This window comes from Homalodisca vitripennis, chromosome X (assembly GCF_021130785.1).
Source record: "Homalodisca vitripennis isolate AUS2020 chromosome X, UT_GWSS_2.1, whole genome shotgun sequence".
Taxonomy (NCBI): Eukaryota; Metazoa; Arthropoda; class Insecta; order Hemiptera; family Cicadellidae; genus Homalodisca; species Homalodisca vitripennis.
Genome location: NC_060215.1, coordinates 84,508,603 through 84,526,836, shown reverse-complemented (window position 1 = coordinate 84,526,836; position 18,234 = coordinate 84,508,603). Strand labels below are relative to the sequence as shown.

At 31.4% G+C, this 18,234-nt stretch overlaps 1 protein-coding gene across 10 annotated transcripts in view; it reads right to left on the bottom strand.

The window, feature by feature from the left end:
• LOC124369289 (phosphatidylinositol 4-phosphate 5-kinase type-1 alpha-like) overlaps positions 1–18,234 on the bottom strand; it is a 157,865-nt gene that overhangs the window by 84,314 nt on the left and 55,317 nt on the right. For 6 of the 10 annotated variants that reach the window (XM_046827212.1, XM_046827211.1, XM_046827213.1 and 3 more), the window contains 2 exons: positions 9,272–9,343; positions 8,952–8,984 (listed from right to left, as the gene is read on the bottom strand). In XM_046827212.1, the coding sequence (XP_046683168.1) occupies positions 8,952–8,984; positions 9,272–9,343 (105 nt within the window). The remainder of the gene's footprint in view (positions 1–8,951; positions 8,985–9,271; positions 9,344–18,234) is intronic. The other 4 variants (XM_046827214.1, XM_046827220.1, XM_046827219.1 and 1 more) reach the window with 1 other exon arrangement.

Sequence of the window (18,234 nt, the reverse complement as noted above, 5' to 3'; positions counted from 1 at the left end):
GGAATATGGGAGAAAGTAAAGGTCTTAAATACTAATAACAATTTCAGGATTAACATATTTTGTTCTTAAAATGAGAAAAAAATTAGTGACACGTAAAAACCAATACTTTTATTGGAAAATATGCATGCCACTTTAGGAGATAGATAGAAATGAGCCATGAAGAGTTGAAGTAGAAATGAGAGCATAGAATACAGAAGCGAAGAACATGCGAATGGAGAATCACCGAAAAAGGACATGACACAATGATGGCCACAGACACGACACGCACAGTGTACAACGTCCATTGACGGACACAATACATAAAATTTATTCCCTACCAACCAAATACATTTCCATTACCATCTGTGAATACACACCATATTTCATATCAGTATCATACTAATTTTGCATGATACAATTATTTCAAGAGAACATTATAAATACAGTATTTCAAGGAATTCACAGCATAATTACACAAGTATATGAAAAGACTAACGAAACAGTGTATATACTGTATGCAATTATACAAATCATTCTGTGCTCCACTTTAAATCAAAATTCTTAGATCAAAAACTCACTGCAACACAATTTTTAATGAATATTTCAATGGTGAAATCTTACTTAGTCCTAAAATTATAACAATGTTTCAGCTAATTTTCAAACTACACACACAAAATTATAAACACTTCTTTTATTGGCATTTATAATTTTGAACGTGAAACAGCAAATACCAATGAAAATTACACAAATATTTTAGAAAGATTTGGCTCACCTAAACTTAACTTTTGATACCGCATTTGTTAGAATCAGTTAAAAAATAGCTTATAATATATATTTTTTACAACTCTCGTGTGTTTTAATGGATTTAAAAAGTGAAATTAAAAAAGAATAAACAATACTAGTAATTTATAAATTCTAAAAAGTATCTAAATAACATTTTTGAAAGAATTTCTATACCTTATAAAATTAGGAAAATAACACATCTTATTTAAGAGAGCAGGATTTCTAATATTTGCCACTTATACATTAAAAAAATAGAAAACTATATTTTGAGAACTAGAATCTGTTCTCTTCTTCAGGTGTCAAGAAACTTAAGATTTAAAATTTCTATTATCACTAATTTCTTTTGTCAAGTTTGGTGAGTTTATCACCATAAGTTTATTTCTTAATCTTTTTTGTGCATGTTCTACCATATGTCATAAGTTTTAGAAGACCTAAAGAAGAAGACAGATTTCAGTTCTCGAAACACTGAACTCTATTTCAACAATAGAAGATTCTGTTTGAAATCCAGTTATTCTTTCAATTTTTAATTGCCAATAATGAACTTTAAAGAAAGAAATTTTTTATAAATTATACTTATAAAACTAATTTATAGAAAATGTTGTTTTTATTTAATTAATTTGGAAATTATTTATGATATTTTTGGCCTTTTACAGTATATAGAAATTCTAACAGTGAAAATATTCTTGCAAAAATTTATGATATTTGTTAAAACGGTGTATTGCTGTGTATGCTAAATAAAAAAAAATGTTAACAAAAATATATTATTAACCATTAAAGAATTGTTACAAAAAAAACCGTTTGATTATATAAGAAGAATCCAGAACATTGTACAAGAAGTTACAAGTCTATAAACATGTTGATATTTTTAATCTCCCTCCTATTTGGATATCAAGCAGTTTATCAACTCTGAGAACACAAGACAAAGAGTAAAAAGTCTGATGTAGACAAGAGGGTTCAGTGGTCATATTGATTGTGGTCAAGTCACTTAATTAGGTTATTGCTAGATTTAGTATGTTTATTGAATATAAAAATATTTTCTAACCTCAGTGTGCTCACTGTGCTTATACTATATTAAACAATTTTATCCCTATAAAAATTACATGATATATTACTGTCTAATAACAGTGATCTGACTAAAAAATAATTATGTTCGAGCTAAGTTAACTTCTTATTGTAAGTTTGTCTATTCATGATAAACAAAAGATAATTAAAAATGTTCTTATTATGTATGCTTCGAAGTTTAGAAATGTGCAAATTGTGAAAGGCAAACATCTGAGCAAGAGACACTGCTTGAAACCATCTTTAGAACACACATTATTTACATGATTCTGTAACTTGTATCCCAGCTTAGAATTATAGGGTTCAATTTAATGTTTCAACTCCAACAAAGCAAAATTGAAGAATCCAATTCCAAACTCAACATTAAAAGTGGTTAGGATAATTATAAATTTGTATAATGGAATTTCCTCCTTAAGAATAAGACACAAAGTGGAACAAGGATATACTTAATTTACGATTATGAATTGCTTCTTAAATGGAAAACAGTTTTTGTGCAATCTAACATTCATGTAATGTTTAAACTGTTATTTCCATTTTAGTGGTTGAAAATCCCACATCTGTGGAACAAAAACATGAGCCTAATTCCAGGGCCACTGATATAAGAATGACTTGAATTGTAGTAGTTGTCCTAATACTCGACTCGCCACATTAAATTAAATGCAGGTGAAAGTGCGTGTGACACCAACTGCATGACATCTGAACATTCACACTGTCTATGGTGCCAAGTGATTTAACATGTGTTATTATAGACTACACTAACACAACAATCAATGTTTCAAACTAACTATAAACAGTTATATAAAAATTTGGAGATCATGTCAGAAAAGTTATCCCCACTTCCTAAATACATTTTGAATAGGCAAAAGTATTATAACATTTACCATGGGGAAAGACTTTCTGAGAAGAAAACATTAATCAACCAAACATAACTTAAAATGTTTTATCCACATTGTAAAAGGGTACAAAAACAATTTAATTTTGTTTTACTTACTCTTTGATCTTTTATTATTTCACCAGCACTAAAAACCAATTTTCAAATTTTACCACAAACACTTGAATACCTTTTTTCGATACAGAAGTTATCGCTAGGTTTGTTTTCTAAATAGAAGACTAAATCCTAGTGAATATGATTCAAAAACATAAACAAACAACAAGACTGAATGCTACCACTTTTAATTCATGGTGTTTATACTTATAGAAAACTTAACTATTACAGACTTCAGGGAATTGTTTGAATGAATTACAACAGTGTATAAAATGTTAATTTACACTCAAATGAAGTAGGGATATCATAAAACAGTATTATTTACAAAATGGACCATAAATAAAACAAGTTATTGATGTTTATGTTAATATATGTAATTTATTTGGGCAAAGATGAAAATTAAGTCAACCTGCAGCTAAACTCAAACTGAATGAAGGCATCCATCACCAACATTGACCAAATTAATAATACCTTAAATTGTCAAAAGTAACTTCTGAGTAACTTTATTTACAAAAATATTCAGTTAATTCCAATGTTTTTCCAACGAATAATATAATTATTTTTAGCTATAGAACTTTATATATACGAGGGGGTACCCAAAAAAAAACCGGAATTATTTTATAAAAATTATGTATTATCAAATTTTTTACAATACGACATTATCTCCTTCAAAATAATCTCCATTACAACTAATACACTTGTCCCAACGGTATTTCCATTGATCAAAACATTTTTTGTAGGAGAAATGGCTGCAAGCTCGAGCTTCGTTTTTTTCTTAACCTCTTCAACGCTGTCAAATCGTTGACCTTTCAAGCCTCTTTTCATGTGTGGAAATAAAAAAAAGTCGCATGGAGCGAGGTCAGGCGAGTAAGGTGGGTGGGGCAGCGGAACCATGCCGTTTTTGGCTAAAAACTGCCTAACTGAAATGGCTGTGTGTGCCGGTGCGTTGTCGTGGTGGAAGAACCAGTCTCCAGTCTGCCACAAATCGGGTCTTTTCTGGCGAACACTGTTGCGCAATCTTCTTAAAATCTCCAAATAAAATGTTTGGTTGACAGTCTGACCTGGAGGAACAAACTCAGAATGAACAATGCCTTTAGCATCAAAAAAGCAAATCAACATGGTTTTGATGTTTGATTTGACTTGCCAACATTTTTTTGGACGAGGTGAAGATGGCGACTTCCATTGGCTTGACTGTTGCTTCGTTTCTGGGTCATAACCATAGCACCATGACTCATCACCAGTAATTACCTTTTCCAGAAAATCGGGATCATTTTCGAGATGTTCTTTCAGAAGGCGGCAAGTTTCAACTCGATGTGCCTTTTGATGATCAGTCAGAAGTCGAGGAACAAATTTGGCAGCAACCCTTTTCAGTCCTAAATCTCCTGTTAAAATTCGCTGAACCGAGCTCCAAGTTAACCCACTACTCTCTGATAGTTCCTCAATTGTCTGTCGACGGTCGGTGAGCACAAGTTCACGAATTTTCTCAACATTTTCGTCCGTTCGAGAGGTTGATGGACGTCCAGAACGAGGTTTGTCTTCAATCGACATGTCGCCATTTTTAAATCGAGCGAACCTCTCGTAGACCTGAGTTTTCCCCATAGCATCACCTTTGTAAGCTGTATTCAACATTAAAATAGTTTCTGCAGCATTTTTACCAAGTAAAAAACAAAATTTCACAGCTGCACGTTGTTCACTTAAACTTGCCATGACAAAAAACGAAACAAGAACAAAACAGGGTTAGCGAAAACAGTCACTACGAACGAACAGAATGCACTAGGACAACGGAACTGGGGTCACTGAGCTCGCAATGGGTTGCGCGACACACGCCTAGCGGCAGGAATGTGTACTACACGCTGCCAGCTATACAATTCCGGTTACTTTTGGGTACCCCCTCGTATATATAAAGTGTCAGGGCAAGGTATAATATATACATTTATATATAATAAAATAAATTATATATTTATCAAATATATATAATTTATATATGTAAAATATAAATATTTCATTGATTTATAGTATCTGACAATATATGATTACTCCAATCTTGAACAGTGAGTTACAAAGCAATAATTTATATATGTAAAATATAAATATTTCATTGATTTATAGTATCTGACAATAGATGTTTACTCCAATCTTGAACAGTGAGTTACAAAGCAATAATTTATAGTTTTACTGTGTTCAAATGTAACCATATCACAACTCTTAATTCATTACTAAAATTAATTGTGGTCTAACTTTATTTCAAAGTAACACAACCACAAAGTTTCATTTTCTTGAACATATATAATTCAGGATATATCAAGAACTCATTCTAAATTTTCCTATTTGTTTAAATTTTTATGTTAAGCTTTCAAAACTATTGTGAATTCAAAATACTAATATATTTAGTTTATATGTTATAAATTAAATCATAAAATAAAAACATTATAGTTAATCAATTTAATACAAAAGTAGGCTTTTCTTATTTTAAATGATTTATAAAAGACAAAATTACTTGATTTTATTTTAGTTCGATTGCATTAAACTTAAATATAATAAGTTTTCCTGTTACACCATTTTTATTAACAACAACAATGTTAATAGTGAGTAGGGATGTAAAATACCCAGGTATTTATGGATCCGGATATATACCCAATATTTATAAATACCCGGGTATTCTGAATTTAAATTAAAAATCCCGTCTCAGAGTCAGTTAAACCTTGAAAAAGGTATGGAAACTCATTTTTAGATTTCTTACAATAGAAAGTTATTAAAATGTAAAAGTTATAATTGGGACTTGGCACTCAGATTATTAGGAAATATAATCAAATAGTCCAACTTAAAGTTCAGAAAAAAATATTTTAGAAGAGAACATGTATTTGTTAGGGACTCCATGAGATTGGGCTGAGCATAAATCCAACATTTTTACATTGGTTTTATCAGTAACTTTGATGGTAAACAAGGAGAAAATTGTAGAATAGGCTTAACATTTTTCAAACAAACTGTGTACTGTGTGACCAAGTAACACACATGTTAAAACAAACACACACAAGGGGTTAGATTGGTCGGTATGACTTTCATAACATTCTGTTTGGTGTTTGTTCTTTTGATTCTCTGTTGTATTGGTTTATTTTATATTATTTTGAATCAAAAGTGTCTTTACACCATTATAGTACACAGACACTTAAAAGACAAAAACATTTGTATATAAAAGTACAAAAATAATATTTATTTAAAAAATGTATAGTTATTAAATTTTTTAGGACCAAATTTGAAATGGTTTATTTGTATATGCACAAGATAGAGTTTAATGATAGTCCATGACTCTCCATGAGATGTAGTTGAGCAGTAAAAAAACCTATAACTCAGGGTGATGTCCCAAGAATAAACTGAGCTATAAACTCAAAATTTGGTGTATTTTCCTTAGCTATCACTAAGGGCCCTAGCAAAATTCTTCTTTTGTCTGTCTATCTACCTGTGTGTCTGTTGTGCACCAGATATCTAAAGAACAAATTGGGTTTTGGATGACATACTCCTGCCTTGCTTGTAACAAATTAAGTCCTAGTTTAATGTCGCTGGTATTTTGCTATGTACATGTACGATACCACTGAAATGAAATGTTACCAATCAGTATTCAATACTCTATATATATATATATATATATATATATATATATAAATGAATAAACAGGTTTTTTCCTACATTTTATCTTGGTTTTGAGAAAACCCATTAAAATCATTTAAAGAACTAAGAAAAACAACAGCAGTGTAGTTATGCATACCCAAAAATACCCAGATGTATTTTTTTCAATTTAAAAGATAAATATTGCTTCTAATTTCAATTTAAGGCATCAAACAACTGAGCCTCAATCCTTGTTTGCTCAACACTATATCAAAACAACATAAAGTGTTGTATAAAGCTCAAAAGCTAAAAAGGACCCTTGTTTTAGGTATTTAAATGGGGAAATACGGCCCACATCACTAATGGTGAGACAAACAATAAATATTGAATGTTGAGTTGATTGATTAATTCAACTGCACTGCACTGTGTGGACATTTCCTCCAAACACTAAGTTCATTGAACATGTACACTTTCTCAAATTGTACGCATCCCTGTATATCTCATTTACAAAAATTAAAATTTTCAATATCAGTCATTTCTTTGAGAATTGCTATTTCAAAAAATAATTCAAAGCAAACTACTAATGATAATGTTGTAGGTTCAGACATCACAAGTTCACCTATTATTTTATGCCAGCAACTAAACAATTATTGATCAGCAACCTATTACTTAAATTGGGCATCTTATTTTACAAGTTTACTTTCTTACAATAACAGCAAAATATACAATAAATATAGAAGTGTGCTAATTTTAAACTAATTTAATTTTGATTAAAAAAAATGTTTTTTGTTCATTCTGAATTCTATTCTGATTTTTTTATACAAATAAACCAATTCAACAAAGTATAAAAGGGCCCAACAGAATGTATTGACAGAGGTGGTATTCAGAATTCACTTTTTGATCCTAAACTAAATAGTGATCTTCCTTGGACCAAGAAGAACCTATGTACCAAGTTTTAAGTCTATAGAACCTTTCTATAAATAGACATAGACAGACAAATGAACTTCCCTTTGACCTTTTAACCTAAAAATCAATAGTATCCTTCCTTAGCCCTCCTCTCTGTGTCTCCTTTCTTCTTTAGGTGATACAATCTAAAATATATGGTTAAACAAGCAGAATGCTTAAATTTTAAAAAGTTTTGCCGAACACATCAACATCATGCCACATAATACAAAAGCATCATGTTTCTTGACTTGTTAACCTTTAAACATGTTTACCCATGTTTATGTTTTAGATTTTGCTACTTAAAGAAGAGAAAAGATACCAATTCTTAAAACACTGTGTTCAGTTATTACTAATACACTTACTGTTGGCACATATATATGATATTTCTGTTATATCTTTTTTCAAACATCACACATTGTCTGTCAATAATAAACTTTGAATAAGGAAATAGTTTTATACATTTGCATGACTCTAAAAATTAGTCATGTGTCAAGTTTCTAAAGTCAAATGTTGAATCTAAAAATTCTTGGGAAATTAACTAGAACCGGAAACCAATACATCAATGTCTAGGTGCCAACTGATTGTCATTGTCCAATCTGCATAACGAACCAATGCTAAAAATACAAATCTAAATTTTAAACTAATAAATAAATTATTTATTAATTTTTGCATCTTGTGTTGCAATCATTCGTTCAATGTAAATTGTTGTTTGTTTTATTTGTAAAGCAATCAATCTTACTACATGACACTGCAGCTTTTTGGCACTCTAAAATATGCTCCGCATTGAGTTGCATCTTTTCCACAACTCAATAGTTCATACTACGTCAGGTTCAGTCCTGTGCTGTGATCATTCCACCTTTTCTTGTAATCACACTGTGATCATTCTTGATTGTATTATTATCTAATTGACACCAAAATCCTCATTATGGTCTGTATAATCAATATTTTAATCTCTGATTTGATCATAAGACAGCATGTTAATTTGTATCAAAAATTCACCAAGTGATCCCAAAAAGCTCCAACTGAGTTCACTTGCAGGAGATTTAATAGGCTGCATGCACTAAAATCCTATTATTGTTATATGATATCTCTGAATCAACAAAGACCACTGAAAACCGGCTGTACAGTAAAAGTATAAGTTATGGTATTGTAATCAAGAATTGTTGATTCCTCTAAACAATTAAGAATCAAGCAATTTCAACAAAAGAATCAGAAACAACAACTCAAAATCCCAGATGTTAAGTTACCAGTAATTTTAAAACTTGAGTTGACAAGTTATATGTCATAAATAGTTTGAGGACAGTCCAAGGTTTTAGCATATTTTATAAGTACATCGACTCACTTCTTCCAAAATAGAAATGTTTACAATAGTAAGAATATGAAGATTTTGTACTTGTAAGAGAATAATCCTGGGTCGATTAAAACATATATCATATTCTCTATCCTAAAATACTGCACTTTCTATCAAAGTCCTAAAAGAATTTAAGAAGATCCAAGAGCGACAACTTAACAATGTATTAATTGTCTGATCATTATTGTACCATTTAGTAAGACCAGTTTCTGCATCTATCTCTTCTTTTTACACCAATCTACTTACCTGGTTTATTAATCCCACTGCTGGTTGCAACAGCTGCATGTTAATAAAACAAAAATATTAACTTCCTATAACGACAAGAGTTATAGATATTGCTAATGTAAATCTGGTAACTATATAGACAAAATTACATTACATTTATGACATTAACATATCTTCTTCAATCAGGCCTGAGGAAATGTAAAGAGTAATACTTAGACTACAGAGATCCTATAATATGGCTAAAGTAATGTTTAAATTTTATTACTGAATCAATACAATATATATATTATAGATGGAAAAAAAATGTCTATTACAGAATAATATTGATAAATAGAACATACCCATTCCTTCATCGTTATCTGACGTCCTTATTCTGGATATGCTTTTTCTTTTTGAAGGCGAGTGTTTTAGAGCTGAAACAAAACATTACATATTATTAAATACATACATTTACAGACTTTGAAAATGTATTTCATTAATTAATTCACTAAAAAGGGACCAATTTATCTAATACTACACACAATTTTAGCACATATCATTATTTAACTTAAATAACTTCATATGGCCAAAACTGAACAGTAACATAAGCAAAACTTAATAGGTCTTGACAAACATGGCAACAGTTTCATCCGTGATTAAATCTATACATATGACATTTTCACTAATTTGGAGTATAACTGGTATGTTTATTGGTATCAATGACTTATTTAATTCCAACTTCAAGGTTACCTTAAAAGATTACTGGGAGGGGGAGGAGTTATTTTAAATTTAATTATACTCTCTCCATAGTACATTTCTCTCTCAGCAATAGTTTCCAAGACTTCATGTCCACAATTTCTAGCAGGCTGTTTTATTCACAATCAAGAGGATTTTACTTAATATTTCTGTTTACTTTTTTCTGGTTTTTCAATCGCCTTTTCATCAGAAGTTCTATGAATATATAAATAAATTGAAAATGCTGGATGGAAAAAAGTTATTCTTTAACCCTTTGAAGACTAACGTCTGATCCGTCAGACGGTTATACAATTTACATTGAAATATCAATATGTTTGAAATAAAATAAAGTTTCTATGATCTATTTATTAATCATTGCACCCAAATATAACAATATCTTCAATTACTTATACCCAACTATGAAAGATATATTAATAAATTCACACATAATCAGTAGCTGCCAACAGATGACTGCACCTAAACTGTTCTATTCCTTGTATTGTTACAGTTGAGTAAGTTTCTTGTTCTGTTCCAGTTGAAATTGATGGTTGTTTAGGTCTCATTATGTTGCTTCTTTGTTTGTTTGGTTATGTTCAAATGCTGATATTTGTTTTTATACAATTGTTTGTTTTATTTTATGATGAGTAAGGGAAATTTGAGTCATCTGCATTATAACAACTATGTTATTTCTACATTAGCATATAAATATTCTGTAGTAAATAATGAAACAGAACATTTTTTTATCTAAACACTATTTTGAAGGATAAGAATAAGCAAAACATAAGGAAAATGTAATTTTGGTAAAGTGGGCCGTGGTATTTTACAATTTTCAAAAATACCTGTACTAAATCTAACTCATATCATTAGCCATTGGACCCACTGTCTCCTCCAACCATCGCCGTTTTTCTGCTACCTGCTGGACCTTGCTCTAAACTGCAACCCTACGCTCCAAATCCAAATAGATAAACTATTAATAGTGCAACTGTAATTAAATTCTTCATAGCATATTTTAGAATATATGTATTTTTTATATTTTTAAAATCTGTACAAAGTATTTTCAAATCTTAATTTATGTTTTACCTGTTATTTACCAAAACAAAAATCAAATTGCCACAAGAATGTTCACCAAGCTTACTGAACAATTTTTTAATTGTTTTGAACACAAAGTTATGCTTAAATATTGTTTTCAATTTTTATGAAATAGAAAATAAAAATTAATATGTATTTTAATATTATGTATTAAAACAGCTAATAATTTGAAACATTTTTAGCTTACCACAGATATTAATTAGACATTATTATCGCTGGCTATTCACGAGTACTTTATATTATTTAATTAATTAATGTTACATTATAGTTCAGTACTAGTAAAACACCATTGTAGAAATATTTCTTTATAAGCTTGCATTGATTAATAATTCAGGACAGGACACTAAGCAATTTATTACTATGAATATGACACGTTGATTTTATACATAGCTTGATGCTAATAATCAAAATAGAGGACTACAAACTTTTTTTAAATTCTTTTTGTGTTAAAGGATTATTCTTGTTTCTTAATGTTGATAGAATAGTAAAATTAATTTTAAAATGTCTGGGAAAACTTCATGAACAAGCATAAATTGTTGTGAAGGTCTGACCAATCAAATCACATTAGTGATGAAGAATTAACAAAAATACAAACAGATTAAAAGAGTAATGTTTTGGATTGTATTACCATATTATGAATATAATGCAACACACTGTAATGTGAATGTAATAATGTCCAGGACGAAGAAATAAACCATATTTACAGAAATATATATATATATATATATATATATATATATATATATATATATATATGTATATATTAAAGCATTAGGTGGTCTTATTGTAACTGCAGTAGTTTGTATTTTTATCTTAAATTTTATTTAAATAATAGCCTTGCAACATTAGCGAAAACTTCAAAACTCTAATTAAAAGTTTTTGAACAGGAATAACTTTCTTCAGTTAACAACTAATATATTATTAACTGACAAATAAATTACCAAAGATCAACACTCAATAAAACAAATAATTAACTGCAAACTAAACTGCTGCTTAAAATAAATTACAGTCTGCTTGACCCATAATGATGGCTAATAAGTCAAATATATTTTTAACCGTTGGAACATTAGAGGTAATTAGAAATAAAAACTATCAACTCCATTCATTGTGTTTAAAGAAAAAAACAACTATGTTAAATCCAAGCTACTTGATAATTAACTACGTAATTCCATTTGTAGAAAAGAGTGTAAAAGAGGTATTGTTCCATCAAGGTTTTAAAAAAGTAAGCTTTGATGAGAAAGAACTGGTATTTAATTATAATTTGAATACCCTTTTTGAATTCAAATGCAGTTTCTGACATGGCTATTTACTCTTAGTTTGATCTACACTTTTTGTGCCTAAAAAGGGTCAATACGAATTATTCAATGCCTTTAAATTATGTCCTGCTGATAAAAGAAATGTATGGCTGAAAAACTAGATTTACTTATTACAAACAAATATGCTGTGAGAGATGAAACCAAAGAGCACTGACAAGTCACTTTCATGCAATAGTTGTATCTAATGATGGATTGATATCCGCAACATGTACGAGGGTCGTCCATAAAGTAACCGCCGTTTGGGCGTGGCGCGATAAGTAGTGGGGGTAGCGCCGCCATTCTCACATCGGTGTGCGCAGCCGTTCAGTACACTTCTAGCTGTGCAAGGGAGAGCATCGTGCGATCGCGCGTTCTTTTGGTACAATGTAAAAACATGAGCGCCGTGATAGAAAATCCCGCCACGTGTGAAGTGCGTGGTGTAATAAGATTTCTGTGGTCGAAAAGTTACACAGCAGCTGAAATTCATCATGAATTGAGTGCGGTGTATAGCCCAAACATTATGAGTGAAGGTGTAGTCCGTCAATGCAATGGGGTCATACCGCTTCGCCAAGCAAGCCGAAGAAAGCTCGCCAATCTTTTTCAGCGAGAAAATTGATGGCTACAGTTTTTTTGGGATGCTAAGGGCATCTTGCTCGTTGAATTTATGGAGCGTGGTACGACCATTACAGCTGCAGCTTACTGTGAAACCTTAAAACGGCTACGACGAGCGATTCAAAACAAGCGTCGTGGTCTTCTGACATCTGGTGTTGTGTTTGTCCATGACAACGCCCGCCCCCATACAGCTCAAAGAACTACAGAACTTTTGAAAAAGTTCAAATGGGACGATTTTGACAACCCCCCTCCTACAGCCCGGATTTGGCTCCCAGTGATTTCCATCTTTTCCCGTACATGAAGCGGTGGCTTGCATCTCAGAGGTTTGCAAGTGATGAAGAGCTTCAAAACGCTGTAACATGTTGGCTACGTTCTCAGATTTTTTTAAAGACGGAATTTAAAAAACTGTTAAAAGATATGATAAGTGCTTGAATTTGTATGGTGAATATGTAGAAACGTAGAGAAAAGCTGCAATTTTAACATTTATATAATACATTTTTTGTATCTCAACTAGTTTATTTTTTATTTCAAAACGGAGGTTACTTTGTGGACGACCCTCGTAACTTTTAACAACACCTCATAGTTGTTTTTGGATTTGACGGAGGTAAGAATACCTCATTTATTATCAATTAATATCATACGCTGATACACTACGAATGAAAAGTTAACCATTTCTAAATTTTGAAAATGTAATGTTTATAAGGTAATGAAAGGCCTTTTTAGTTATAAGTCAACAAACCTTGACTAATCATGTACAATAATAAGAGTGCTTAATACATAACATAGTAATGCAGATGTCCTAACTGGATTACCATATAATAGGATACCTATGAATGGCTAATAATATACCTTTGTGTGGCATCAATGTTCAAGTGTGTCTTGTGCTTAATTAACACATGACTAACAATCATTTTTATTAACTTAGTAAATACAGGAATCCTAATTAACTCTTTGACTTGACTTGGTTGTTTTCATGTGCGTCACAACCAATAAAGAAGGATTTTCTTGAACAAAGCTAATATACATATGCAAAGGCTTAGTAAAGCCTCAATATCACTTGATTTTGGTAATATCTTCATGATTTTTCACTCAAATAATCATAATGAAACTCAAAATAAATATTATATAATATTTTGTTATTTAATTCTTTTTGTATGTTTAAATTTATTTATTACTGTCAGACAACAAAGAAACATTCATTAATTTCCATATTATATTGCCCTGAACAGTAGACTGACTAATATCAATAACTATGTACCTTCGTCAAACGTGTATGACTACAGTTTGAACTGTTTGACGAAGGTACATAGTTATTGTTATTAAATATTCATTGCCTATCCGGCAGTCGACTGCGCTATCCTGAGATGTTATTTTCACAACTTAAGCACAGCCTTGATATAACATGTCAAAATATCACACACTTAAATAAAAATTAGTTTTAATAACAGAAATAATCCACAAATATGTCTCAATGAGACAATATCACCTTGTTATTTACTCACGCCACCATAACTGCAATCAGCTGATAGAAACCTCTTGGTTATTGTTGATATTCAGAAAAATAATACAACCAAATGGAAAACAGTAAGATGTCTACAACATTCTTTTTTAGATATTTAGTAGGAATAGTTCAAGAAGTGGCCGTAAGATAGAACCCCATGACAGGCTGTTTCCATGCTTTAAATGGACGCAAACTACAAGAGTTTGTAAGCGTGTCCATGTAAAGTCAAATTACGTCAAAGGGTTAATGGCTTTTTTTATAAAATTGCATTAATCCATACTTAGAAGTGGATTTAACTAAAATTAACTGGCTAATTTTGTTTCAGCGTATGAGATAGACTATGGACAAAATTACCAAAAGTCGGAATGTATGATAAAACCAAAAATCAATACAACTAAGTTTGTGTTACCAGTGTTAATATGACACAAAATTGTACTAGTGAGTTCATGGAGCCGCCAACTGAAAAGTTCAAGGATTTTAGTCTAGGCCTGTATTTCTGTCATTATTTTGTTGGCTAAATTTTAATAACACAGGTCACTAATACTAGAAATTTATCTTATACCACATATAAGAGTTAGACATTAACAATCTTTGTACTACCTAATTCACTGTCCAAAAATATGTCATTTACATTACTGATGAATGTGCACATACATGCCTTCCATTTGTTGCTTGACATACATCTGAAGCGATAAACAACCTCAGTACTCAAGTTTATGTTAACCCACTGACACTTTGCTTAAATATGTGTATGAGTCAGGGTATTTTTCCGGAGCAACTGAGAGTGTCCAGAATTTGTCCAGTCTTTAAAAAAGGTCCCAATAATGATCGAAGTAGCTACCGCCCCATCTCGGTCATCCCAGTCTTGTCTAAAATGGAGGCGGTTCTTGGAATGTTGACGACCCACAACGAGTGTGTCATGCGATGCGGACAGTTGTACCTTCACTTTTCCTGTGGCCAACAGATGTTCGGGAAGTAATCGCAGTAGTAAAATCCTTAAAGCCCGGCCACACCTCAGGGGCTGATGGGATGTCTTCTAGCCTTCTGAAGGATGTTGCTGAGCAGCTGGCTTGGCCTTTGGCCCACATTGCGAATGCTACCTTCGAAAGTGGTGTATTTCCATGTATTCTAAAGCAAGCAATAGTTAAACCACTACTGAAAAAGGGAAGCCCATATGACATCGAAAACTATAGGCCCATATCTATCCTATCAACGTTTTCAAAAGTCTTGGAAAAGCTGTATCTTGTTCGTTTACTGTCGTTTTTATCGCATAATAATGTCATTTTTGAAAAGCAATTTGGCTTCAGACGTGGCTTCTCGACACTTGATGCCGTTTTTGACTTCATCAATCATGTTTCTATTGCCTTGGATGAACGTCAGCATTCGTTTGGTGTTTTCTTGGATCTCCGAAAAGCGTTCGATGTTGTCAATCATGGGCTCTTGTTATGCAAACTACAAAACCTTGGAATTAGGGGTACCGCATTTGACTGGGTGTCTTCATATTTGATGGGGCGTAGCCAGGTAGTTGAAATTCCCTTTGTTGACCACTCTGGTTGCTTGAGTCATCGAGTATCCTCTGTGAAAACAGTGAAGTCAGGGGTACCCCAAGGCTCTGTCCTTGGCCCAGTCTTATTCCTATTATTTGTTAATGACATCTCATCTAGTGTGGGCGGAGGAAATCTGTGCTTATTTGCTGACGACACGTCTTTCAATATGTCACATAAAAATAGGGAAAACCTGGAATATGATATTTTTGTACAAGGCAGCTGTCTTCTTCAATGGATGGAAGAAAATGACCTTACTGTGAACACTGCAAAGACGACATTCCTGGATTTTAATATTAGAGCACCCATGAATGGTGATAGTGGAAGTTCATCCATTATTTTAGGCGATTCCGTTATTAACTCGTCACAATTTACAAACTTCTTGGGTGTGATTTTGGACTCAAGCCTGAACTTTCACCTTCACATGGACAAGGTGTGTGGGAAATTATGCAGCGGCATATTTTTATTACGTAGACTCTCCAGTTTTTCTAGTACTGAAATTCTTCTGGCTGGCTATTATGGGTGCATTTACCCACATCTTGCTTATGGACTTCCAATATGGGGCTCTGAAAACACAAAGACCCTATACATCTTTCGTTTGCAGAAGAAATCTCTAAGGATTGTATTAGGGCTGGCAAGAAGTCAATCATGCAGGGGTTTTTTTCCGATCAAACAAAATTCTTACATTCCCAAGCCTATACATACTCGAAACCTTAACCTTCTTTAAGAAAAATATGCACATTTTTACCTCTGATTCTCCTACTCATTACAACTTAAGAAACTCCATCTGTATACCTGTACCAAAACACCGTACCTCATTTTTTGAAAACCAGTTATATTTTTCAGCAATCAAATTATTTAATAGTCTCCCACTGGAAATAAAAGCAGAAACTGTTGTTAGCAAATTTAGAAAAAGACTTAAGTGTTTTTTGATTGATGGAGAGTTTTACTCTGTAAGAGATTATCTAATGTACAAATAAGATGTTTAGTTATTTTATCTTTTGTTTTTATTATTATTGTAAATTATTGACCATTGTCATGCAATGTTAATTGTTAATTGACAAATAAACACTTTGACTTTGACTTTGAATTACTAGAACTACTGGTCTACGACCAAATAAGTGACTATTTAGAAGAAAATAAAATTTAAGTCCATCACAATTTGAATTCAGAAGAGGTAAATCCACTATTGATGTCATTGACATGTTAATCCAAAATATACTGTCAACTTTTGAAAATAAGGCCTTTGCTCAGGTCACTCAAAGTGACCTGAGTAAGGCCTTTGATTGTGTAGAAAACAGTACTCTTTTAGCCAAACTGAAGCATTATTGAATTCAAGGATGTACACTTGATTTTATAAAATCATACCTCATCAATAGAATACAAAAAGTATATATCAAAGGAAACTTGTCACAGGAAGTCAGAATAGAGTACGGTATCCCTCAGGGATCACTACTTGAACCCTTACTTTTTATCATATATATCAATGACATAACATTGACTGTTGGTGCTAATACGCTTCTATACGCCGACGGCACACCTTTTTTCAATAGTAGTAATAACCTGAATGAACTAAAGAAATTAACCAACACCACAATAAACAAAGCATCAATATGGTTTAAAGAAAACGGTTTTTTAATTAATGAAAAAAAAACTCAAAAAAATTTTGTTTACCGGCACTTTAAAATCAGTTCCTGAAAATAGTTTTAATTTTGAATCAAGTAGTGTAATCAAAATTTTAGGAATTCATATTGATAATAACCTTTCATGGAGACCTCACATTGATTTTCTGTCTACTAAATTATCTAGAATTATTTTTTATTCCTATCTGGTGCTTCAAAAGAAAGCTGTTAGAATTGTTGGTAAAGCTGAATATCTTTAAACCTGTTTTCATTAACCAAGGAATTCTTACAATAGTTAATTTATATTTGTTTGATTTATTTGTTTACATTTTTAATAATGATGACTTAATAAACCATACACAAACACATGATTACAACACAAGAAATAGAAATAACACTTTAATTGACTATTGTTGACTGAGTAAATCTTTGAATATTCATGTTGTAGTTGGCTTAAAGGTGCACAACAAATTGAAACATTTGATTGAAAAATACTCTCTTAAAATGTTTAAAAACAAACTTTATGAATGACTGTTACAAAACCCTTTCTATAATATTGATGAGTTTTTTTTCTATTAAATAATTAGACTTTTAATGATTGTTTCAAAACTCATGATATAATAAATATTATACTCATCTGGACAATTAATGTCTTATATTATTATATACATAATATTTTTGTATCATACTTATTCAGTATTATTTAGAGACAATGCTATTTAGTATGTAGCTGAATTAGATTTTGTCAATGCATGTAACATGTTTTACGACAAATAGACTAATTATTTATTATTATTATTACCACCATGGATTATGATTGTTCTATTTTTTGTTTAGAGTGCATTAATCTCTTATTGTAGGACTTGAAAATGATCTATTTAATTCGTAAGCCGGTTCTCAAGTACTTGGTGGACCATAGCAATCCAC